General features: G+C 37.7%; 1 protein-coding gene across 6 annotated transcripts in view; it reads left to right on the top strand.

The window, feature by feature from the left end:
• Positions 1–292: 292 nt before the first annotated feature.
• The window catches only part of RCOR3 (REST corepressor 3), a 53,934-nt gene continuing 27,610 nt past the window's right edge, over positions 293–26,616 (top strand). Inside the window, exons 1-7 of one of the 6 annotated variants that reach the window (XM_025877723.2) lie at positions 293–655; positions 1,073–1,129; positions 9,715–9,792; positions 12,640–12,692; positions 14,533–14,694; positions 16,093–16,217; positions 16,974–17,052. In XM_025877723.2, the coding sequence (XP_025733508.1) occupies positions 481–655; positions 1,073–1,129; positions 9,715–9,792; positions 12,640–12,692; positions 14,533–14,694; positions 16,093–16,217; positions 16,974–17,052 (729 nt within the window). In that variant the 5' untranslated portion in view covers positions 293–480. Of the gene's footprint in view, positions 656–1,072; positions 1,130–9,714; positions 9,793–9,998; positions 10,350–12,639; positions 12,693–14,532; positions 14,695–16,092; positions 16,218–16,973; positions 17,053–26,616 lie in introns of those variants that run through there. The other 5 variants (XM_025877724.2, XM_025877721.2, XM_073900228.1 and 2 more) reach the window with 5 other exon arrangements.

Here is a 26,616-nt window from a genome sequence, read left to right as displayed (position 1 = left end):
GAGCGCCCCCTAGGAAGGAAGCCGGAGAGGCGGCCGCGCCTCTGCGGCGATTTTATTAGCTCGGTTGGGGTTGCCCGGGCTGCCAGCGAGCGGGGCTTCCCCGCCCCTCCCCCTCTACCCCTCCTCCTCCTCCCCCCCCCGTCCCTCCCCGCCCCGCGGCCGGAACCTCCCTGCGGGGCGGAGTGATACCGGCGGCGGCGAAGAGCGCGGCGCGGCCGACAGGGGCGCCCGGGACTGCGCGGGGCGGGAGGAGGGAGGAGGGGAGAGAGGCGGGGCCGGGGCGGGTTGTTGTGAGGCGACTGCGCTACTGCCGGACCGGGGCGGTTATGGCGGCTCCATATTAACACCCTCCTCCTCCTCCTCTGCCGCCGCCGTCTCCTCCTCCTCCTCCTCTCCCTCCCGCCCGCACTCGTAAGCCATCTCCCCCTTCACCCTGACGCCTACCGCTTCCCCTCACCTTTCCCCCTCCCCTCTTCTACCATGCCCGGCATGATGGAGAAAGGGCCCGAGTTACTGGGGAAGAACCGATCGGCCAACGGCAGCGCCAAGAACCCGGCGGGCGGCGGCGGCGGCGGCGGCGGCGCCTCGTCCACCAACGGCGGGCTGCACTACTCCGAGCCCGAGAGCGGCTGCAGCAGCGACGACGAGCACGGTGGTAGCCTCGAACTCCTCCCCGCCAGCCCGCCTGCCCCCCTCCCTCCTCCCCTCCCCCAGCCCCCTCCCCTCGCCGCGCTCCCGCCCTCCCTCCCCTCGGAGCCCGGGCGCTGCGGTAGCCTCGAACTCCCGGTGCAGTGCAGCAGCACCCCCCGCGACCCCCGTCCCTCCGCCCTCGACCAATCCTCCGCCCTCGCCCCCCCCCGCTCCCCGCCCCCATCCGCTGCCATCTCCCGGAGCGCCCGGAGTTAATATCTTTCCATCCACCCGCCGCTTCTTTCCTCCCTCCAGCAATTTTTATATTTTATTAAGTGTCTCTTCCTTTTTCTTTTTTTTCTTTCTTTTCTTTTTCTTTTTTTTTCTCTTTTCTTTCTTTCTTTCTTTTTTTTTTTTTTTTCTCTTTGGCATTGCTTTGCAGATGTTGGGATGAGAGTCGGAGCTGAATACCAAGCTCGGATCCCTGAATTTGATCCAGGTAGATATATTTGCTTAAGCAAATCCTGTCTCCCCTTTTCTGGGAATGGTTTAGGGTGGAAGGGGTAGAGGGGCGGCCGAGGTAGGGGTCCGGGTGTGCGGTTGGGAGGGGATGCGGGGCTGGGATGGGCAGGCATCTGGCGGGGAGGCTGTCAGGCTTGGCAGGGCTGTGACACAGGGCGTGTGGGCAGATGTGTGCATTGCAAGGTTAACATGGTTCCTTCGGAGGCCACTTGCCCGGTGGTGGCATCGCCTTTCTGTCCCCATGAGCCCGGGGCGAGGTCGGGGAGAGCAGAGGGAGGCGGCCCTCGGCGGATTCGGGGGTCCGAGGCTGGGGAAGGAGCGGCTGCTGGGCCGAGGGCTGGAGGAGAGGGTGTGCGGGCTGCGTGTGGAAGAACCGTGCAAATGTCAATTGCCACACCGCCGGCCCCCGGGAGCGGAGGGCCGCGCTCCGCAAGGGCGGCGGATGCCGGGGCTGCTGTCATCGGCCGAAGCCGAGGGCGAGCCCTGGCCGACCCGCGCGCACACGGGATTTTCTTTTTTCTTTCTTTTTAGCTAGGTGGTGTAGCATTGGTCGCGAAGCTCTGCGGAGTGTAGGAGCCGCGGAGAGAAAGGGATGGGGGAAGGGGGTGGGGAGAAGCCAGAGGCACACCTCGCCCTCCAGCCAGCCCTAGGAAGTCAGACCACAGGACAGTGGCTGCAGCTGCCAAGGAGACATTTTCTCCCCGAGCAGCCAGGTTCCAGCGTCCTCTGCCAACCCAGCTTGCGGGCTCCCTGTCTACTTTTCTCCAAACAGGCTCTCTGGCGGTCACGGGATTTCAGCCTGGACGGGGATTGGGCGAGAGTTCCGCATATGGAGGCGCCCTTGCTGGAGCCTCCCGGAGTGGAGCGTGTTTCCTTCTCCCCACCCCAGACCCTCTACAGTTCAGGCTTTGGACAGACTTTGAAGGAGCTCTTCCCCCCGCCCCCTTTTTCCCTTACAATTGGTCAGTTTTTTGCCCATTGCCCACTCCTAATAACATTGTGTCGGACTTTTGAATTCCGTATTAGATATTAATAGGGCTTACTTTTTTGGAGGGGGGGGAGGGAGGGATAGCTTCTTTACTTCGTTATAGGGCATAGGTATTATCATTCATCCCCTGCCCATTACAGCAATGCAAAATAAAGAGTTTTAAGTAGCCTCTCCTCCTGTCCCGAGGGGGAGGGTAAAATAATGAGTGTTACAAGAATTGTCAGTGCAGTCTGTTTTTCAGTAGGTAAAAGCTATGATAGAAGTGCTCACTAGATGTGGGTTGCCTTCTAAATGACATAGCTGTTAATACATTTTATTCAGAAGCTATCGAGTGTGTGTACTGGTGGTCTTCAAATAATTTTAAATGTTCTGTGAAACTAATTTTACTGATGTAGTTAGTAGGTGAATAACACTTTCACATTACTATGCTGCTTCAGGTATTAACTTGATATTTGGAAAATGCATGCTTTGGCTTAAGATAGACTGAATTCAGTTCCCAGCTGTTTTAATTTTGTGTTCTAAGTCAGTGACCTTTTCTGATCCTTAGTTTCCCTAGCTGTAAAATGGACATAAAAAATGCTTCATGGAATTTTTTTTTTTAAGACGTTATTTATTTGACAGAGAGACACAGCGAGAGAGGGAAGACAGGCAGGGGGAGTGGGAGAGGGAGAAGCAGGCTTCCCTCCGGGCAGGGACCCCCAATGTGGGGCTCAATCCCAGGACACTGGCATCATGACCTGAGCTGAAGGCAGATGCCCAACAACTGAGCCACCCAGGTGCCCTGCTTCATGGAATTCTTACCAGGAATACATGATTGGGCATATGGCAGTTATTCAGTAAAGATCAAATTTAATAATTAAGAATGATTCTGCAAACATATCTTTATGATTTGGGGCATTCATTGGTACTCTGCTTTTTTGGGAAATGATAAACTGACTTACAAATTAGAATTCAACAGCCAGAACTATTCCATAAGTTAATAAACATAGCTATTTTTTTGCTCCATTAAGTAGGTTTATATTTCATAGACAACTGTACACAGGTTGAGTAGGAGGTCTTGTGTCTAAAAACCAGACTTCTTGCTGAAACAAATTTATATATGCCATGGTCTAGATCACTGTAAAGGTTTTTTTGTTTTGTTTTATTTGTTTTTTGGTTTTCATGATAAATACTAGAATAAATTTCAAAATTTGAAAAATAATTCACTAAAAGTACAGAACACTTCAGGTAGTTTCACATGGACACTATTTGAATTACCCAGTGTACTTGATCATCATTTTTATTTTGTTTTTTAAAGATTTTATTTGAGAGAGAAAGCATGAGCAGGGAGGAGGAGCAGAGGGAGAGGGGGAAGCTGATTCCCCACTGATCAGGGAGCTTGGCTCAATCCCATAACCCTGGGATCTATACCTGAGCCAAAGACAGACGCTTAACCCACTGAACCACCCACACGACCCCATTTTTTTATTACTATTTTGAACCTAAGCAGAATATTTGGGGGAAGAAATCACTGAATTTTTACTTTTTTTAAAGTCATTTTCAAGTTACTCAGATTATAATTGATATTCTTTATTAGGATAAGAATGTCACATTTTAAAAATTCATGTATAAATTTTCTCCTTAATAATTTGCAGAAGAATACTGACCCCAAGGACACAACTAAAACCAGTTATCATTTAACCTGGGTAGGCTTTCGTATAGCCATCATAAGCAAATCTTGTCAAGCAAATGCAGATTATCAGTTGTTAGACACTTTTTTAAAAGTAAATATTGAACCTCTATGCCTTTCAATATAGTGCCATTGTTCTGTTTTATTCTAAGTGTTGTGCTGTTGTGTGAAGTTTCTACTTCACATCAATTCAATATAATTTGGTAAGAAGCGTATTTCCTTGGAAAAGGTAAAAGGAAAAGAGATATTTATTAATGATAGAAATTGAGAAATGGTCAATTCCTGTCTCTCCTGTTCTCCTTCACACCTTTGTCTTTAGTCTCATAAACCATTCAGTCTACCTTCATGGAGATTATTTACCCATAACCAAATTATTTGGAAGAAAAATTCCTTAGGTACCAAGATTATGATCAGAATATAGGAAAATTAAAGTGTGTGTGTGTGTGTGTGTGAGGATATTTTTATTGGAGGAGTTAATAGTGATGATAGAAATCAAACACAGAATGACTTACTAAAATGAGTATTTTAGAAAATATGAGAAGAATTGTGATTTAAATTGGAACTACTGAATATAAGTTTAGGAACAGTTTATGTTAACACCATTGCTAAGAATGCCTTTATAAAAATTTACTAACTGGATTTGATTATTTTCTTAGGTGCCTTTTTTTCTCCAGGTTTTTCAATTACCAACTTTTATTTAGTGCCTCCTGACTATTTGTATATCAAGGAGGAGCAGTTTCGTGTGGTGATTAAGTCTCACCTCTTCCCGTATGCCTTTTAGCTAATATGGCGTAGTGACCTTGACAAACTACCTGATGTATCCATACCTTTATTTTCTCATTTGTGAAAGGGAGATAATGTTAACTATATCATAAGATTAGGTGAAAATTATTGTCTATAAAACAATGGTCTTCAAAATGTTTTGCTTGTATATTCATAAAAGAATTTTCAAAAAAATACTTTCTCGCATATTTTTAACATCTGTCACTTACTGCTGTGTTTAAATCGTTGAAAAACATATCTCCAGTGTATTGAAAATATTAGCACTTTGAAATAAAGCCATTATACCCTTATTTTAAATGCATCCAGTTAAATATAAATACTAGAGTAATATGATAGTATCTATTTTATAAAAAGTATGAATAGGTGAACAGTCTGAAAGTTTACATTTTCCCTTTTTATCTTTGAAATCATTTCCATGCATTTTCCCCCACGGAATTTTATATTTTTGTGCTTGAATGTGCTTTATTGATCACCTATCCAATTTCTCTACCACTGTAATATGTATTCTTGTGAACATAAGGTTCTAAGTGTTAAGTCTCTTCTGGTTTGAGTTATTACAGTTAATGTGTAATTGATTGGAATTGTAATAGCTAAGATGTCTTGAGTAAAGGAGAGCCTTGCCGACACCCTTTGTTTGGCACTGTAGAGGTCTTAAAATTTGGGGCGATGTACTCTTGTCAGATGTAGGGTGGGATGAGAGAGCTACCCCCCCTTTTTTTTTAAGTGAGAGAAGGGCGTTTGTGAAGGAGGTCATAAGTAGAATGAGCATATAGCTTAGACTGCAGGTGAGTTCTCAGGCCGATTGTCTTGGGAAAGAGCCCACAGGGAAACTAAAGTTCTGAAAATTGATTCCCATAAAACTTACTTATGCTTATGTACCTCTTGGAAAGTCGTTATTTATCCCAGTTTGAAGGTAGTGAATTAAATATGTAAGTGAGAACCCAGTTCATAAATAGGAGAATTTTTAAAAATATGTGTCTTAATATTCTCAGTACTTAAGTTCTTTATATAGAACATTTGTACCATGATTTCCATCAAAATCCTTATTCTAAATGTCTTAAATCTAAGAAGTGGATTTTTATTTTTGTACTTATTTTGAAATTTGCTATTGGTGTAAAAATCCTAGCTTATCAAAATTATACTTTTGTTTTTTTAGTTGTTGGTTTTCCCCAATTGGTCTTATAAATGTACTTTACCAACTGCAGTTAAGATATCTAAAAGATTTCAAAAGGTTTAAACTTTTAAGTGTTTCATTTCATACTTTTAAAAATTGTTTAATAATTTTGTTTCCAGAACTGTCATGCTACTATACAGTCTTTAAAAATGAGAGTAGCTTGCTTTTTTTTTTTTTAAAGATTTTATTTATTTATTTGACAGATAGAGAGAACACAAGTAGGCAGAGTGGCAGGCAGAGGGAGAGGGAGAAGCAGGCTCTCCGCTGAGCAGGGAGCCAGACGTGGGGCTTGATCCCAGGACCCCAGGATCATGACCTGAGCTGAAGGCAGCCACTTAACCGACTGAGCCACCCAGGTGCCCCAAGTGTAGCTTGCTATCTAGGCTTTGGTTTGTTTTTTAATCTATTTGGAAGATAGGCTATTTCTAAGGCTGGATTATTTTGTTGGTGAGGCAAGCTTAATTTTCAGTATTATTTCTTTCCTTTTTTCAAAGATTTTATTTATTTGTCAGAGAGAGAGAGAGTGTGTGCACAAGCAGGAAGAGTGGCAGGCAGAGGGAGAAGCAGGCTCCCTGCTAAGCAAGGAGCCGGATGTGGGACTCAGTTCCAGGATCCTGGCATCATGACCTGATGCAGAGGCAGATGCTTAACTGACTGAGCCACCCAGGCATCCCTTCAGTATTATTCTGAGTATTGGACAGTTTTGAGATATAATGCTAAATATTGTTACACATAAAAGCAAAATAAATATTGAGTTTATGTCCTTTAGATATTTTTCTCCAGCTTTTATAATGGAAAGGATAGAACTTTATTGGATGCAAAGCATCCAGTATTTTAATAATACAAGTTACTTTCTCCTTTTATAGGAGAGAAGTCAGGTCTGAGTTGTTAGAAAAACAAAAAGGTCATTTCAGCTATCCAATCTCATTTTCTCTCTTTTTTTAAGATTTTATTTATTTATTTGACTGAGAGAGGGAACACAACTAGGGGGAGTGGGAGAGGGAGAAGCAGGCTTCCCGCGGATCAGGGAGCCCTATGCGGGGCTCCATGTGGGACTCAATCCCAGGACCCTGGGATCATGAGCCGAAGGCAAACGCTTAATGACTGAGCCACCCAGGAGCCCCATCCAATCTCATTTTCAAGGGTTTGGTGAGAGAAGGCATCAGCTGTTTGTGTTAGAGCCCCTTGAGTTTTTATTCATTTGTGTTATTTGATAAGGTGACAAGAAGTCTTTTCAGAGTAGAGATAGAAGGGAACAAGAAACTGCTTTCAATGAGCATATATTATAATAAGGTTTAGGTAATGCATACTGTATGCCAGGGTGGGGAGGAGCAGAGGGAGAGGGGGAGAGAGAATCCTCAAGCAGACTCCCCACTGAGTAGGAAGCCCGGCATGGGGGCTCAGTGTGGGGCCTGGATCCCAGGACCCTGAGATCATGACCTGAGCTGAAATCCATAGTCAGCTGCTTAACCGAGTGAGCCACCCAGGTACCCCTCCCTAATCATCTGTGTTTTTAAAGAATTAAACTGAGGCATGGACAATATAGGTAAATTTCCCTAAGATGACAAAGCTGAGAAATGGCAGAGCTTGAATTCGAATTAGAGTCTGGCTCTATAATGGTTACACTCAACCATTATATTAAAATACCTCATTTCCTGTGAACATCAGTCATCTCCTTGGCCTAGTTGACACATACATGATTAAAAATGGTGGAATTTAGTTCAAGGTTAGGAAAAGAACATTGTGGGGATGCCTGGGTGGCTCAGGTAAGCGTCTGCCTTCAGCTGAGGTCATGATCGCGGGGTCCTGGGATTGAGACCCACTTGGGGCTCCCTGCTCATCGGGAAGTCTGCTTATCCCTCTCCCTGCCTCCCATTCATGTTCTCTCTTGCTATCTCTCTCTCTCTCAAATAAATAAAATCTTAAAAAAAAAAAGGAACATTGTGAAATGCCTAATTAGGCATTCTCTGCTACCAGACACAATCACTCTCCCTATTAGCCCCCCCACCCCCATATTAGAAGAGCTGCTAGTCCCCACAGCTTGGATGTCAGTTTTTGTCAGATCAAGCCCTTAATTGTAGTCCTAAGAATTTTTTGGGAAACTTAACTGTTATGCTTCATGGGGAAAAATACAAAAAAATAGTTTGTATCTGTGTAAGAAGAGACATTTCGTGAAGATATTTTAATTAAGATTTTTCTATAGTGCAAGAATCAGATGCAGGAAATATGTTTAAATATTAAGCATGATATGCTCTTAAGACTTGAGACTTAATGGGAACCTTTCTTTGTTGCATTCCTTATTCTGTTAAGTAGGATTTAAATTATCTTATTGTTATAATCCATTGTGAAAAAAATCAGTCCATGTTGAAGAATTGAAGTTTAGAATACGCACTAGAAATAGCAGTAAAGATTTCTGACCAACTTGGATATGTCTGTTTTATTTCCTTTGGCTGCCAATTTTGCTTTTGTGTTTGTATTTTATTTAATTTAATATGTATCTTGTTTTTGAAGTTTTTAAAATTGGAATTTGTTTTCATTGAATATAAATTTTAGATAATGTACTTCTTTGCATTTTCTTAAATTCTCAGTTTTTTGTCCTCTTTATTAAAGATAATGACAAAACGCAGTAGGTTTGCTTGTAGATTCATTTTGTAAATATGATTTTTCTAATACTTTGGTACTGTTCTCTCATTTCTCTTTTCTCCATCCTTAGTTTTTCCTTATAGTAAAAAATTTTAAAAAATTTTTAAACAATCTTAGCTTCATATTTTCACTAACAATATATCATTTTCTATAATTTGTTGATTGAATATGCAGTAGTGATGTGTAATGATTCTCCAAAGATTAAAAACTACTGAACTATATTAGATTATTCCTGGATAGATAACTTCTCTAGATTGAGATTATACTAGTAGTTCCTTTACCCCTGGAAGTGAATGTTCTTTATTCCAAATATTTTATAACTTTCTGAATGATTACAGTTTAACCTCAGAATTCTGTTAATGTTTTATGTGAATAATTTTGGATTTCTTGCCATTTGTTGGTGGTAGCTATCAATACCTCATAAAAGTCAATTATGATATATTCATAGACAAGTCTTTAAGTAGGTGGCAACAATGCTTCATTTCTTGATAGTTTTAATTAACTTGAATGCACCTAGGAATTAGAAAGAAACCAGAAAAGACCACTGAGTAATTAAAAGACAGAACCCACGGGCATGTACTTGGCACTGGGACAGCTGTGTCGGCTTTCATTCATTCTATCCTTAATGCAGTTTTAATAGAGCTTGATTTTTCTGACTTTTTAGATCATAACAGATTAGAAATAAGCAACAGTAATGGTGTGCTTCTACAATAGAGGTAGACTGATTACTTCAAGAAACAGCATTATTAACTTCTACATTTTTTGACTTTGTTTTCTTACACAGAGCACATAATTTTATAAATATAAACTGTAATAAATGAAATTAACACTAAAAAGGAATGGTTGGCAGACTCACAAGGAGTAAGATTAAATAAAAACCATAAAAAACAGATACAAGTATTTTTAAATGATGGTAATCTTGGCCCATTCAGATATGAGGCAAAACAAATAACTTACCACCTGAGGTATTCTCTAGTTTTAAGTCAGAATTTTTAATGATTCCCAAATAATGTTAGAAGGTTAAATCAGGTTTATTTCCTGTCAAGAAATAGAGCTATGTAGTGTCCTTAAGAAAGTCTTTCTCTTTAAAGGGGATTAAGTTCAGTCTTTGTGAAATTTTCAATTCCATAAATGAAATACTTAGTATATTTAATGTAAATCCATTTTCCTTCTGTTTCCTCGTACTTTGTTCCTTTGTTCTCTTGCAGGTACTGTACTAAAATAGAAATAAAGCTTACTTTGTTTATACTTATTTTAAATGTACATAAAATCCATCATATTTAAAGTAATGCATTTTTTCCCCAGGTGCTACAAAGTATACAGATAAAGACAATGGAGGAATGCTTGTGTGGTCTCCATATCACAGTATCCCAGATGCCAAATGTAAGTTTTCTGAAATTGAATGTTTATGTCAATAGAGATCTGTCAGCCAATTCAAAATGCAACTTATATATTTTTTGGGTCGCTTAGAGTCTCATAAGAAAACAGTCTGTCTTTGTTTTGTTTTGTTTTGTTTTTGATGGAGGTTGTTATATTAGAATGTTTTTCCTTTTGAAAGATAGTGGGTTGATCATTCCAATTTGTGTCAGGCCCAGGAAGACTGAAAATACCTAGGATCTGATGGCATTGCTGCTTAAATCCTCAAGCAGGGGAGGGAGTTACTATGTAGACATCTGCACAGGCTTTTCCTCAGTATATGGAGCTGTAAAGAAATGCCTTCAAACTTCAAAGAGCCCACTATCATTACCATTTTAAAGAGGAAAGGGGAAAGAACTGACTTCAGCAGCCATCAATCAGGTCATCTTTGAGCTCTCCATTTCTGGACGGAGACCTTCTGGATCATTGACCATGCACTTCTTGAATCATGGTGTGGCTTTAGACTTCAATGTGATGTAGCGGACCTGATCCTTTGCGGCACATCAGATATAGGAAACGTGCAGGTAACAAAACTAAGATCCCCACCCCTCCATTCAGTTATCATTGAATTTGTTAAAGCAGACAAACAAAAAAATCACTGCACAGCTATTCTTGCTGCTGTAAAATATTTAAAAATATTTACTAAATCTTAAAGATGTCCCATAATGTTTTATTTAGTCCCATGAAAATTAATGATGTCCTATATATCATGTGCATAGTAAGTCTAAGCATACTTATTGATGCGATAAGAGAACTAAAAATTGAAAATTGAGTATTTTGCTGCATACCTGATAATTCTTCCTATTTGACAGTTTCGGAATACCAGCAAAAGGTCTAGCTGGTAATCTAGGAATTACATGCCCTTGAGGCATTCTTAACAGAAAATACAAAATTGCACATTTGGCCTGGGACTGTATACTGAGAAACCTGAGGGAGATTATCAGGTTTCTCTGGTGCAGTTCTCATTACAGCAAAGGTTTTCATTCATAAACTGAGCATCAGGGTATCACTGGCTTTTGCTGTCCTCGCACTGTTTTGTTCAGTGGTGCATTTCTTAACAAGATGTGGAAGACAAAATTCAGAAAGCCAACATATCCTGATTGTGTGGTGTCCATGTAGAATATCCTAGACTGAAGATCTCGGGCAGTGGTTTTCAACCCTGGCTGTGCATTGGGATCATTTGGGGGAACTTATTAAAAGACAGTACTGATGTCTGGTCTTTATCTCAAACCAATCAAATCAGAATCTTTAGGGGTGGAGTCTGGACTTCCTTTTTATTTTTTATTTTATTTATTTTTAAAGATTTTATTTTTAAGTAATCTCTGTATGAGGCTTGAACATGAGGTTTGAACTCATGACCCCGAGATCAAGAGTTGCACACTCTTCTGACGGAGCCAGCCAGGTGCTCCTGAACTTAACTTTTTAAAGGCTCCCCCACTGATTCTAATGCATAGCAAAGGTTGGAAACCACAGATTGACTGGTGTTGTTTAGCCTTCTGTTTATAGGACTGTAGGACATTTTTGTTAAATTTAAAAAGCTTATATTTAGACCTGTCTTGTGTTTAAGTGCTATGTATTTAAGTTCTAAACAAACATTATATAATATTTGGATTTTCTGCAAAAGTTTACAGTCTTAGGGAACTATAATAGCATCCATAAAAAATAGCTGTTATTCTAATAGCATTATTGTTATAATATCATTTTTATATATTAAATTATCTTATATTGACTAGTAATAATAGCAAACTCATATAAAGTACCTAAAATGTGCCAAGTGTTATTCTAAACACTTGATATATATTAGCTCATTTAATCCTAGGAAGAAGGTACTGTTTTAGAGTGAGGAAAGTAAGGTACAGAAAGGAAGAGTTAATTGCCTCTAGTCAGAAAATTAGCAGCAAGGCTGAAAATCAAGCCCTGGTAAACTAGCTGTTCTGGGATCAGAATTGTTAACCTCTGCTTCTCCAAATATGCTTAAAGAGAATTTTATAAATCATACACACACACACACACACACACACACACACACTTCATATATATATATATATATATATATATATATACTTAAAAAAGGATCAAACAGGAGTGACTATATGGATTTCACATAAAACAGTCCTCCTGACTGAAATGGCAGACATCTCAGCAGTGAGGCCTTAAAATAGCTAGTACCTCATCATTGAAGCTATGCTTATCTAAGTAATTCTGTTGGCTTGATTACATATGGAGGATGAATGAAAATGGAATATTCAGACACCTTCTGTACAGCTTGCAGGAAGAGCTGAAGAAAATTTAGGGCTACCGAAGCATATTTAAACATGTCGTTATTACGTATAGCTGGCAAAACCAGAGATAAACCATCCTTTGTACAGCAGTCAGAAGTGGGAAGGTAAAGGCTTTGGGCCAACTCTTACTACGAGATGGGGTCTGAAACAGCTAAGTCCCTTCAAATAAAGACTGCAACAGAAAAATGAAGAAATTATCTAATATTTTACACTGTAATTAGGTTCTGTTGGCTATATACAGATTGGTCTTTTTTATATACAAAAATAATTATATAACATCATTGAATTTAATAAGTATATGCTGTATAATCTTAGAGATAAATCATACTAAGCAAAATTTTAAATCAAGGAAGCTTCTGATCCTGTTTGTAGAAGTAAAAGTCTTTTTTTGTAACATTTCATGGAAAAGGACTTTTCCCTGGAAAAGCCCTGGAGTATAATATTTTTATTTTGCTTTGTTAAAAAAAAAAACTAGATTTGAGCACATGAAGTAAATAAGAATAATTAATTATGTAACATTGTTTCATTGCAGTGGATGAATATATTGCAATTGCAAAGGAGAAACATGGCTACAATGTGGAACAGGTATGTAGAGAAACATTTTAATATTAAAGCTTGCCTCAGTATTTACCAAATCCAAAAAACATCTCCTGGTTGTTTCTATCCTAAGAAAGTGCAGTTCAACCAATTTTACAGATACCACAAAAGTCCTAGCAAAGTCTGACCTTTCAAAATTATGGATTTTGCTTTTATAAACATTGTTCATCTCAAGGGCTTGAACATTTTCTCTCAATACCTCTGTTTCTTACTCTGCTTTGAGTTCTAAAGGTATCTGAAAGCATTTATATTATTCTGGCAAATGCTTACCAAAAGGAATTTTTTTTTTTTTGAGTACAGGTAATTCTCTGTGATCTTTTAATCTGAAAGACCTAGAAGTTAAACTTTTTATTTAAAGAAATATTTAAGACTTCAGTTTTGAAAGAAATAATTTATGAAGGGCTGTTTTTTAATTTTTTAATTTATTTTTTGGGGGGCTTTTTTATTAGATAACTTTAAAAGGAGATCTACACGGGACATATGATTCATTATCCCTTGTAATGAGGGAATGAAGAACATGAAAAAATAAAAATGAAATAGAGATTCTTAAATCTATTTTCAACTAATTATTAGATCAACCTTTATCAAAATAGTAAGATAAGTGAATTATCTGTAATCTGGATTATTAAGAGCTAACTTTATAGTTAGCACCATGGTTAAATAATACAAAGTCATTTCTAGAAATTGAGATTTTTATCTAAACATAGTTAACTTTTTTTGTGATTTTTGAAGCCTTTGATTCTTTTGTTTTTAATTCTTGACTTTGTTTAATATTTGTTTGAGACGTTAATCCTTTAAAATGTGACTGCACATATGTTCATTTTAAAGGAGTATTACTAAAGTACAGAAATTAATTTTAAAACTTACTATTTAAAAAGTTGCTATAGGGCGTCTGAGTGGCTCAGTCGGTTAAGCATCTGCCTTCAGCTCAGGTCACAATCCCAGGGTCCTGGGATCGATCCCCATGTCGGACTCCCTGCTCAGTGGCGAGACTGCTTCTCCCTCTCCCTCTGACTGCCGCTCTCTCTGTCAAATAAATAAATAAAATCTTTATAAAAAAATAAAATAAAAATAAAAAGTTGCTATATCTCTTCTTAAAAAGTGAAATTTGATACTCAGTACCTTATAGTAAAGATAAAGACCTACGACTTACTTAACTATAGAAGGGAAAGTTGTGGAAGTTTAGAAATTACCCATTTCGGGCTTTCCTCTGATTTGGTAATAAAGTCATTGAAGTTATTAATATGCTTCATAATAATTCTTTGTGTGCATTATGACAATAAAGAACTTTAAAAAATATATGTGGTAAATATTATTAAGGTTGCAATTGAGGTACTCCTTGAAACTGTTCAGCCCATGGTATATACTCCTAAAATGTTAAAACTTAAATATTTTTCTACTGTGTCTCAACTGAGCACTTCTAGTTTGGTGTTATGATTGATAGTTTTATTCAAGTATTTACTGGATATTTTTCCTTTTAGCATGTTTTTCTCTACACATTGACAAATGAGTAAATGTGGGTCAGTCTTGATACGAGTCTACACACCTGCTTTAGTAATTACAGTCACTCTCCTCAGCTCACTGTTTTTCCTAGATTATGCAGCAAATGTGGTATGTAAGAACATTCACTGTTCTGAGGCCCTGATTTAAAAGAAATAAATAAATGAGGTCTACTACCTGGGCATCCCTGATTAAAAGCTCTAAACTGTGAGTGTATTTTCAGTTGAAGTCATGGGCTTAAGATTTTAACCTAATTTGTGTTTAACTCTCTTAAGTGTGATGGAACATAAGTCCATTAAAACGAAAGGGGAATGATTTCTCTTCAAAGGCACTTGGCATGTTGTTCTGGCATAAACATAACATTGAGAAGTCCCTTGCTGATCTCCCTAATTTCACTCCCTTTCCGGATGAGTGGACAGTGGAAGATAAAGTCCTGTTTGAACAAGCCTTTAGTTTTCATGGGAAGAGCTTTCACAGGATTCAGCAAATGGTATGGTAATTTTGGTTTTACTGTAATTCATACCTGAAAGATATACAGTTATTAAACACTTCCTGATTACTAAATACAAAAAAGTTTTCAGTCTAATTTTAATATTTAAAAATATTTGATACTTAAAATACCTATACATTTGTATGTACCCTATTTTCGATAACCACTCTACTGCATGACAGTTATGTGCTATTTCATTGTAATTCTGTTTTGTTATGACTTAAATATATGTATATTAAATGTGCTTGTTCTAGGAGAAAAAATCATAATTTCAATTTTATTTTTAAATGTTTCATTTTTTAACATTAGGATTGTATTTTCTACTTTATATTCCTTTGGATGTGAAAATCAATTTTTAAAAATTCTGTATTTCAATATTGTTTAGGCACTGTTGTTTTTAAGGAGAAAAACTATTTCTAGTTTTTAAATTTTTAGTGTTGTGTCAAAAGAATATAAACCTGAGAAGTTGCTGCATTAGAATCTTTTAACCTGAACGGATGAAAATTAGATCATGTTTGCAAATATATCTAAGTGTGTTCCATAATTGAAGAGAGCCTTTTTGATTGGGAGTATGTGTCCTTGTTTGCCAATATGACAAATCAGTGCATGATGATTAGTCATTTTAATACCCAGAGACTTTATTTGGTAGCTAAAGTCTGATTATATTATTTATCATCTTCAAACCTGGATTTAAGACAAATGATTCAAAAAATTCATTGTCGAAAATTGAATAGCTTTTCTTGAAAACATGATGCTGACAAAAGCCAGGCATGAAAGGTCACATAGTGTATGATCTCATTTATATGAAATGTCCAGAATAGACAAATCCATAGAGATGGAAAGTAGATTACTTGTTGTAAGAGACTGGGGTAAGGCAAGACCAGGGGATGACTACTAATGTTTCTTTTTGAAGTTATGAAAATGTCTGGAATTAAATAGTGATGGTTGCATAACTTAGTGAATATGCTAGAAACCACTGAATTGTACATTTTAAACTGGTGGATTTTCAGGTATGTTAATTATGTATCAGTTTTAAAATTTCAACTTATAGAGGTGGGAAGAAAAGAGTAACTCTTTAAGAAAAACAAAACACTGAATGCTAACATTGTGTTGGGGACATCTGGGTGCATTGTTACCATGTTTGTGACTTTCTTGTCTCCCCTTCCCTCTCAGAACAAATAGGAATATTCATTCAGAAATGTCAATGACATAGGTGTGGTGGGTTACTATGACTGTAACAGTACATTTTAGTTCTGTAATTATTAAATGTACCCATGAAAATATTTTTCATCTATGCCTTTAAGTATCAAAGAATAATATCAGAAATATTATTCATTTCTGTTAATCAGAGTTTATGAATTAAACTTGCTGATATTAACATGATTTTTTTTCCCCAAGCTTCCAGATAAGACAATTGCTAGCCTTGTAAAATATTACTATTCCTGGAAAAAAACTCGATCCAGGACAAGCTTGATGGATCGCCAGGCTCGTAAACTAGCCAATAGACATAATCAGGGTGACAGGTAGGTTGGATGCCTTTATATAGTTATATTGTTAGGGACACTGTATTGGATTGCTTACATTTCCTAAGGTAGAAAAATTATCACAACACATTGTAAATACTTCTTAACCTTACATTCATGTTTCCAGGAAGAGTTGAATGATCAGAAATCTTAATAGTTAAGGACTTTAACTCTTTAACTGTTAATCATCGCCAGCAAACACTACAACTGAGTTATATTTGAGCTGTGTTTAACTGTACTTGCAAGTGCTTCCTTTTAGTATTGATATATTCAGTACATATCCTTAGAATACATGAAGAAATATATTCTCTAGAAGATGCTCTTTCCATAATTGCCTGAATACAATTACCTGAGTAACTGAAGTCCACATTATTGTAGCTATATCTTTCTGGTGGTACAAAATCATTTTGCTTATTGGTGTTTGTGTTTATCCTCCAACTGGAGAAATGAAATAAGTATTATATCAAATTAATATATGTGTTCTCTTTCCCAAATGATATTCTTTCTAAATTTCTTTCCTATTGCATCTCTGTCTTTTAGGTAGACATGTTTGCTAACTTGATTCTATATACCCAAAAAGATAAATGTTTCTAAACACTACAAAAATCTAAATTATAGAAGGTCATCTTCCCAAGGACACCTCTTGTTTTGTTGGTGAATGTCTAGTGAAATTATTAGCAAGGTGTATTGCAATTTGATAAGAGCACTGGAATAGAATAAAAAGGGAATTAAGTTTACTAATTTGTTTCTTCTCAGTGATGATGATGTAGAAGAAACACACCCAATGGATGGAAATGATAGTGATTATGATCCAAAAAAAGAAGCCAAGAAAGAGGTAATGATTATCATTAGAGTGCTTGTAATTGTTCTACAAATCCATGCAAAAGAGAATAAATTGTACTTAATGTTAAGAAAAACATTTTTATATCATGGTGTAGGAAGTAGTAAATTTCAATATTAGAGGTTTTTTGGGAAAAAAAGTAATATCTAGAACTCCCAGTTAGCCAGTAGGTTAAATAATTGTTGGGTTATCTCATCCACTTAGAAGTGTAAAAGCCCTGCCACAATTGCTAGTCTTCAATCCAAAGAAAGAAAACCACCCTCAGATGATACAATATGAGTATAATATTGTGTAAAATTCAACTTCCTGGTTTTGTTACCCAATTTTTCTTAAAAACACTTGTTTTGTTCCATATTATAGCAAATTAGAAATTAGATCTTCCTCAACTTACAATGGGGTTATATCCCAATAAACTCATCATAAACTGAAAATGTTGTAATTCAGAACTGCATTTAATATACCTAATTTAGCAAACGTCAGCACTTAGCCGAGCTTACCTTAAATGTGCTCCGAACATACATTAGCCTAGAGTTGGGCAAAATCATCTAACACAGAGCCTATTTTATAATACAGTGTTGAATATTTCATGTAATTGAATACTGTACTGAAAGTGAAACACAGAATGGTTGTAAATACACACAGTGGTTGTCAGGGTATCGGTTGTTCTCGTGTTTGCGTGGCCGACTGGGAGCTGCGGCTCACTGCCCCCACCCAGCATCATGAGAGAGCATTTTACTGCACATCGCCTGCTTGGAAAAAAAAAAATTCAGAGTACGGTTTCTGTCGAATGCCTGTGGCTTTCATACCATCGTAAAGTTGAAAAACTGTAACTGGAACCGTCATAAGTTGGAGATGATCTGTAGTAGCTGGGTACTGATAGCAGTGAAAATAAAAGCTGCCTCAAAGGAAGAGATGGAAGAATCCCCAACTAGAAAAGCACTCCTGTTCCTCAAAATGATGATAATAATGATGACTTCAGATCACTAGGAAAAGGCTAAATTGATATCCATACTCATTTACACAGGCAAGGAATCACATAATTGTAAAAAATAGACCAAATATTGAAGGGTAAAGGCTTGTGAGGTATAGACAGCTGTGGATTAGTGAAGATCAAAATTGGGAGACAATGTAACTTCATCTTACTTAATGACCTCCATTCCTCAGTGCCATTGGCCCATTCTGGCCCTTGTCATCATCTTAAACTTGATCAGTGACATTTTAAGGATCCTACTCTTACCTCAATTTGTTATTTTACTGATTTTCTTACTACTGCTAAGTGTTCTCAAATTACTTGATTCCTTTATTTTTTCCCAAGTCTGCCTAGTTTCCCTCAGCCATAGACCCAGTGATCAACTACTTAAATTGCTCTTTTCCCGTATCTTTAACTCCCCATTTCTCTGTCTTCTGCCATACCTTCCCTAACCCTGTGAACCCACAATGCTGGGTCTGTTGCTGTTCTTGGTCTGAGAGGCACAGCAGGAGAAAATGACACAATCATGTAAATTGTTGCCACTTAGAAAAAATGATTTCAGATCTCAGTGCAGTCCTTATGCCTCTCAGTGGTTATTTAACCTCTAAGCCTCAGTGTTTTCCCTTGGTAAAATGAAAACAATAGGATTGTTTGGGAATCAAAGAGATAATATGTACAGAAGCACTTCTTACCGCATGCAGTACATAGTAGATCTTGAATAAAAGGTTGTTTTATTCATTGTTTGAGCAGGTATTTTGAACATGCATCCCTTTCTACACATCACCTACCATCTCTCCATTCCCCCCAAAAGCTTGGCTGGTAACTTAACAGAGAAAATATCAAGCAGGAACTCCCTTAAATTCCAGCCTTCTCTCTGACCTCTGTGCTACTCTACTACCCTTTTCATCTGAGCATGTTTATACTGAGAACATTAAAATTTCAAAAATCTTATAGATCTATTACTATGAAATGATACTCTGGAACATTTACTGAATGAAGTCTGCCTCAATGCCTCTCTCTCACGTAACAAAGGTCCCTTCCCTTGTTTGATCCTGTCTGTCCCTTCATGTCATGACTACGACTTTTCCCATCAGTTATCCCTCTAATGCTGTATCTTCAACCTTTTCATTGCAGCCCAAATTATGCTCATGTCTTCTGTGTAAAAGCGTAAACTATCTCTCTACCAGTCTAGAAAAAACTCTGCTCCTTCCTACTACTTCTCTTTTGACTTTGCTTCAATCAGGCTTCTGTCTTTCCACGTCACTGAAACAGCTAACAGAGGTCAACCTAACTGCCACATCCAGTGACTGATTGTTCATTGTATTCTGCTTATGCTTTCTATATCATTTCAAGTTACTGACCTCTCCCTTCTTCCTGAAAATCTCTTCTTTGACTTACTGATTCTATGATTCTTCCCCCTGCCGCCCCAGTGGCCTATTTTATTTTTCAAATTTTATATCAACTCTAGTTAGCATACAGTACAATATTGGTTTCAGGCGATTCTGTGATTCTTGTCTACTTTTTAATTTTTAAAAATTTTTTTAAAGATTTTATTTATTTGAGAGAGAGAGAGAAAACATGAGCAGGGTGAGGGGCAGTGGGAGAAGCAGACTCCCCACTGAGCAGGGAACCCGATTTGGGGATCTGGGGATTGATCCCGGGACTCCAGAATCATGACCTGAGCTAAAGGCAGACACTTAACTGAGCCACCCAGGTGGCCTTTGTCTACTTTTTTAACTCTTGTGTCTCAATTTTAGTGACTTTTTTCTTTCTCTATTATTATTTTATACTATACTAGTCTATACTTTTGCAATTCTGTTCATTTTATCTTTTTTTTTTAGTTTTTTTATTAACATATAATGTATTATTTGTTTTAGGAGTACAGGTCTGTGCTTCATCAGTGTTCCACAATTCACAGGGTTCACCCATAGCACATACTCTCCCCTATGTCTGTCACCCTAATTTTTTCTCTCAAGTAACTGTAAATTTTGTCCTTTATGTTCTATGCAACTGCCTTACTTCTAGGTTTTCATCTTTTCTCTGAATTATTGGAATTTTCTGTCTTCCCTCCTGGCCTCTTGACTCTCCACACTACCCCCTCCAGTCTGTTCTTTAACCCTGTTGCCAAAGCAATTTTTTTTTTCTTAAGATTTTATTTATTTGAGAGAGAGAATGAGAGAGAGAGAGAGCACATGAAACCAGACTTACTGCTTGCAACCCTTCCATGGCTTTGTCTGTAGGATTAGGATAAAACACAGAGCTCTCTAGTGCGGCATTCCCCACCCCAACCCACCCCACATATTTCAAATTACTAACAGTGTTTTATTTTATTTTTTTTTAAAGATTTTATTTATTTATTCATGAGAGACGGAGAGAGAGAGAGAGAAGCAGAGGGAGAAGCAGGCTCCCCGCTGAGCAGGGAGCCGGATGCGGGACTCGATCCCAGGACCCTGGGATCATGACCTGAGCCGAAGGCAGACGCTTAACCATCTGAGCCACCCAGGCGCCCCCTAACAGTGTTTTAGAAAAGTCTTAAGGTCCCTGGCTTTTGTCCTGTGGTTATGTTGGTTCTTTTTTTCTGGAATTGTCTTTCTTCCCAAATCTGCCTAGGCAATTCCTTATAACTTTGTAAAATGTAACTTCTTTATGAAATCTCTCCTGTGCTTTATCTTGAATTGACCACCTCCTTATTTTTCTTTAAATCTATTAAAATACTCGTTGGGGGTCCCCTATTTTGCCTGCCTATCACTTTGTGGTAAGCTCTTTAAGAGCAAGAATCTATCTACAGGGCCAGAAACATAGTAAGCATTCAGTCAAATTTATTATAATGAATGCAAATATACATTATAAACTTATTTACTGTATAAATGTAAGAGATTAGGGATTTGAGTTATCTAGAGAACTTATGTATGTGTAATTCTGTTCTGTCCAACAATGTGAGATGATACATATGCATTTGGCCTTTGTTTGCCTGTGATCTCATACTATTAGCATAAGGAAAGTATAAGTTAAAAAATGTTAAAAGGAGGGCGCCTGGGTGGCTCAGTCGGTTAAGCGTCTGCCTTCGGCTCAAGTCATGATCCCAGGGTCCTGGAATCAAGCCGCGGAGGCAGGCTCCCTGCTCAGCGGGGAGTCTGCTTCTCCCTCTGCACCCCCCCCCAAATAAATAAGTAAAATCTTGAAAAAAAAATGTTAAAAGGAATTTTCCAGGTTGTGGTTCAGGGCAGGTACTGTATGTCAGCAGCTTCATTCATTCCTCTGCTCTTTCACAAATGATAGGGACACAGGCAGGAATGATACTGTATTACTGCCTTTAACACAGATCTGCATACCTGCTTCTGCATGTTATTGACACATTATATAGAAGGTTTTTTTTTTATAAACTTTTAAAAATTGTGAACTATATATTATCATACAGTATGTAGAGTTTGAAGAAGAGTAAAACAACCGGCATCTCCATCACTGAGCTTAAGAAACAAAAGTCCTGTGTGTATGTTTCCTTAATTGTACCCCTCTCCCTTCTCTCCAGAGAACCTCTATCCTGAAAAGGGAACCCTATCCTGAACTCTATCAGTTATTCACTTCCTTTTTTAAATAGTTTTATCACATACATATGTATCTCTGACCGTCTTTGAGTTTTGTCCACTTCAAACTTTTATTTAAATGGAATCATATATGTCTTTCAGCTACTTGCATTTTGTTGTTGTTATCCAACATGTTTTTGCAGTTCATTTTCCTCGCTATATTACAGTGTTCCATTATATGCATATGCCACAACTTATCCATTTCTTACCAATGGACATCATTTCGTGTTTATTATTATTGTACACAATACTGATAATATTTCCTGAATACACACATATAAGAGTTCTTTTGGAATAGTGCTTCTCAGGTTTAGTAGGTTTAGTATTGCCTCCTTATGGGGCATTTAGAAGTTATGGAGGGGTTTTTCATTATTACAGTGGCATATGCTGGGAAAGCCATGCCAACTCTCCTGAAATGCACAGCACAGATTTGTTCCACCAAAATGCCACCAGTGATTTATTGAGTAAATAATACCCTAGGACCCTAGGAGTGTTTGGAGTGGAATTACTCTAGGGTTATAACCATGTTCATCTTTGCCGTTACCTAGTAAAGTTGACTCTTGAACAACACAGGTTTGAACTGCGTGGGTCTGCTTTCATGCAGATGTGTTCAATAAGTACAGTACTGTAGATTTATTTTCTTTTCCTTAAGATTTTCTTCAAAACATTTTCTTTTTTCTAGCTAAGTTTATTGTAAGAATATGGTATATAATACATACAACATACAAAAGATGTGTTGATCAACTGTGTTGTCAGTAAGGCTTCTGATCAACAGTAGGCTGTTAGTAATTAAGTTTTTGAGGAGTCACAAGTTACACACAGAGTTTTGATTGCAGGCAAGGTCAGTGTCCCCATCCCCTGCATTGTTCAAGGGTCAGTTGTACTTCTCTTGGGCTGTAAGAGTACTTATTATCTACTTCCTTCCCAACACTTGATATAATCAGACTTTTAAAATGTTACAAATCTGGTAATATGAAATGGTATCATTGTGTTCTCGATTTCATCAGATTACTAATGAGCTGAATATTTTTCCATCTGTTTATTGTCTATTATTGTGTCTTTTTAAAAAAATTTTGTTTGTTTGTTTTATTTTTTTACTTACTTTCCTATGGGGCTGTTTTTTTCTTTTTCTTAAAGACAGAATATATAAAAGTTTTTTTCTTACTGAATTCTTTATGCATTCTGGATACTAATCCCTTAGTTAAATGTGTTGCCAACAGCTTTTAGCAGTTTGTGGTTTATCTTTTTACTCTCTTCACATGTTTTTGATGGACAACTATTACATCAGAAGCAGGTACAGATTCAAATTTCAATGTTCTTTTATATTTTCAAATTTAAGCTTTCAAGTTTTGCTTTTTACACTTAAGTCCTTGTTCTGTCAGTAATTAAGGTTTGTTCATGATGTGAGGTAGAAATCCATTTTTATTTTTGTTTTCTAATATGGAAGTGAGTTCATCTCTTTCAACTGGTCTGCACTGTCAGCTTTATCATAAATGATATTCTATTCTTATTTGTGTATGCATGACTGTCTCTTCTGCTCCTCTTGTCAGTCCCACAGTGTCTTAATTGCTATAGCTTTATGATAAGTCTTGATAGCTGCTAGGGTAAGTCCCACTGCTTGGGGGTGGTTTTTAAGGAGTAAGTAGTTGGCTATTCTTGGACCTTTGCTCTTGAAGCTTATCCATTCCTAGAAAAGCCCTAACAGATATTCCATTGAATCTACATTGTAGAAGAGAAGTGGAGATCTACATAATAGGGAGAAAAGCAGCCTTTGTGTAATTTATTTGTAGATACGTTTGCATTTCCTATGAAGAGATTTATGTCATCTGAAAATAATAGTTTTATTTCTTTTCAGTTCTTACATACCTTTTATTTCTTCCCTTACTAAACTGGTTAGATTCACCTCTATAATGTTGAAGAGAAGTTATGATAACAAATATTTTTACCTTATTCCTAATTTTAGAATGGTTTTAATGTTTCAGTATCAACCAAAATATAATCAAAGGTTTTCAACTCGCTTACATGACTGGTCGTTGATACGCTAGCTGCCAACTGGCATTCCTCTCTAGCCTGGTGGCCCGTGAGTAATCTGGCTTCTTACCATGGGTTGGTTTTCTCCAGAGCATTTATTTCGAAAGCACTAAGTGGAAACTACCCAGCCTCTTCTGGCCTAGCCTTGGAAGTTATTCAACATCACTTCTGTTGCATTCTGTGGGTTTTAAGTGAGTTACTGAAGTTGGTCCAGAATCAAGGGAGGGGATATAGATCCCACTTCTCAGTGGCTGGAATGTTGAGGATTTTGATGACATGTTTTGAAACATCCAAGCCTAGAATACAGAATTTTCATAAATGTTTTTCCATGTGTGTTTGAGAAGAAAATAATACTCATTTAGTTATAGGATTCTGTCTATTAATTGTAGCTTGTCAGTTCTATGCTTGAAATCTATGTTCTCTTACTGCTTGCCTTGCTAGTGTAGTTTTTGTTATCTGCTTATCTGATCAATTGAGAAGTGACACTCTGTATTTCAAAGCTATTGTTATTAGGTGCATAGAGTAGAGGTCTGGAATTGTTTTATTCTGCTGCTGAATTGAACCCTTTATCAATATGTGTCTCTAGAAGAATGCACTTCAGGGGCACCTGGGTGACTCAGTCGTTAAGTGTCTGCCTTCGGCTCAGGTCATGATTCCGGGGTTCTGTGATCGAGCCTTGCATCAGGCTCCCTGCTCCGAGGGAAGCCTGTTTCTCCCTCTCCCACTCCCCCTGCTTGTGTTCCCTCTCTCGCTGTCTCTCTCCCTCTCTCTGTCAAATAAATAATAAAACCTTAAAAAAAAAAATGCACTTCAAACCCAGGTCTCAAAAATTTTTACATATTTTCTATGTCTTCTGCTTTAAAAATTATTTTGTCTGATATAACTCTGCCATCTTTTATTAAGTATTTGCCTGGTATATCTTTATTAGTTTTTTTCAACATTTCTATGTCATCCCAATTTAAGTGTGTGTCTTATGAGGAGCATATTGGTAGGATTTTATAATTTATCTGGAGAGTTTAGTCCCTTTATATCTGTCATGATCACTGATCTCTGTATATTTTTGTTCTTTCTTATTTTTTACCTTTTATTTGACTTGCTTTTTCCAGTTTTCTCCTCCTTCATGGCTTGCTTTTTTCTTTCCTTCTTTCTTTTTTTTTTTCCATTAAGACTCCATCATCTCCAGTTCCACTTTTTTATTCTCTGCCAATTTGGGATGTTTCTATACTTCTATTCTTATTGTGTAGCCTGGAAGTTTTTCCTACGTATTTAACTTAAAGTCTAATAATTGGGTTTTTTAAAAATAACTTTCTGACTAATATTGGCCCTTAGACTGTTTTGACTTCCGTCACTACCCTCCTGATTTATATGCTGTTTTTATTCAATTTTAGTTACATCTTGTTTTTTTAAATCTCTCAAACATATAGTCATTGTTTATTTGTATCTACATACATGTTTAAAATTTACTCATCATTCTTTCTTGAATCTTAGATCTTTCTTCAAAAATCGATTCCCCTTTTCCTGAAATATATCTTGTACAAGTTAATTTAGTGAGTCTGTTACTTATAAATAGTCAGTTTTGGTGTGTCCAAAATGTCTATTTCTCCCTTGTTCTTGAAACCCTGGTTTTGCTGGGTTTAGACTCCTAGGTTTACCATTACTATTTAAAGATAATATTCTACTGCTTCTGATTTCTGTCATTCCTGCAGAAAAGTCTGCTGCTAATTATCGTTCCTTTGGAGGTAATTTGTCTTTTTCTCTGCTTTTATGGTCTCTTCTTTGTCTTTAGTGGTGTTTCACTTTAATGTATCTGACTGGATTTTTTTTTTTTAATTTGTTTTGGATTCATCGTACTTCTTGAATCCTATTTCTTAAGTTCTGTGAAATTCTCATTTGTTGCCTCTTTGAATATTGTCTTCCTCATTCTCTCTATTCTTTCTTTTGGGAATCCTTTTAGAAATCTAATGGAGTTTCACATGTCTCTTAACCACTCATTTTCCATCTTTTTGTCTTTCCATATTTCTGTACTGCATTGTGGTAATTTTTATCATATGTACATTCTAAGTCACTCCTGTTCTTTTGAGCTCTGTCTAATCTGCTAAGGAACCCATCCACTGAGTTTCTAATCTTATTTATACTATTTTTTAATTTCTAGATGTTCTGTTTGGTTCTTTTGCATATCTGCTTAGTCAGTTTTGATAGACTCCTAAAAGAATATTCCATATTTTCAATTCTGTCATTTATCTCTTTAAGTACATGTAACACATTTGTTGTATTCTCTTTATCCAGTAATTCTTTTTTATTTTTAAGACTTTATTTATTTATTAGAGAGAGAGACAGCAAGAGAGGGAACACAAGCAGGGGGAGTGGGAGAGGGAGAAGCAGCCTTCCCTCAGAGCAGGGAGACTGATGGAAAGGCTTGATCACAGAACCCCGGGATCATGACCTGAGCTGAAGGCAGATGCTTAACGACTGAGCCACCCAGGCGCCCCTATCCAGTAATTCTAATATCTGCAGTCTTTGCAGATCTAATTCTATTGTTTGCTTCTGCTGTCTCTCACTCATGGGGCTTGTTTAGCAGTTTGTGGTTGGGACCTCATTTTCCTTGGAACATACTTGTGGAAAATTTTTGAGACCTGGGTTTAAAATGCATTTTTCTAGAGACACTTTGCATTTGTTTTTGCTAAGTGTCTGAAGGCCCTACCAACCTGAGACACTTTAAATTTCCGATTTGGGATTTTTCAGGTCAGACAGTTCATATAAATTTAGTCCCCAAATCAGCTTTTTTTTTTTTTAAAGATTTATTTATTTTGAGAGAGTGAGAATGAGAGAGAGAGAGCACATGAGAGGGGGGAAGGTCAGAGGGAGAAGCAGGCTCCTCACTGAGCAGGAAGCCCGATGCGGGACTGGATCCCGGGACTCCAGGATCATGACCTGAGCCGAAGGCAGTCGCTTAACCGACTGAGCCACCCAGGC

This window comes from Callorhinus ursinus, unplaced genomic scaffold (assembly GCF_003265705.2).
Source record: "Callorhinus ursinus isolate GAN/ISIS: 27379988/994484 unplaced genomic scaffold, GSC_fseal_2.0 scaffold13, whole genome shotgun sequence".
Lineage (NCBI taxonomy): Eukaryota > Metazoa > Chordata > Mammalia > Carnivora > Otariidae > Callorhinus > Callorhinus ursinus.
This window is presented reverse-complemented; position numbering and strand designations above follow the sequence as displayed.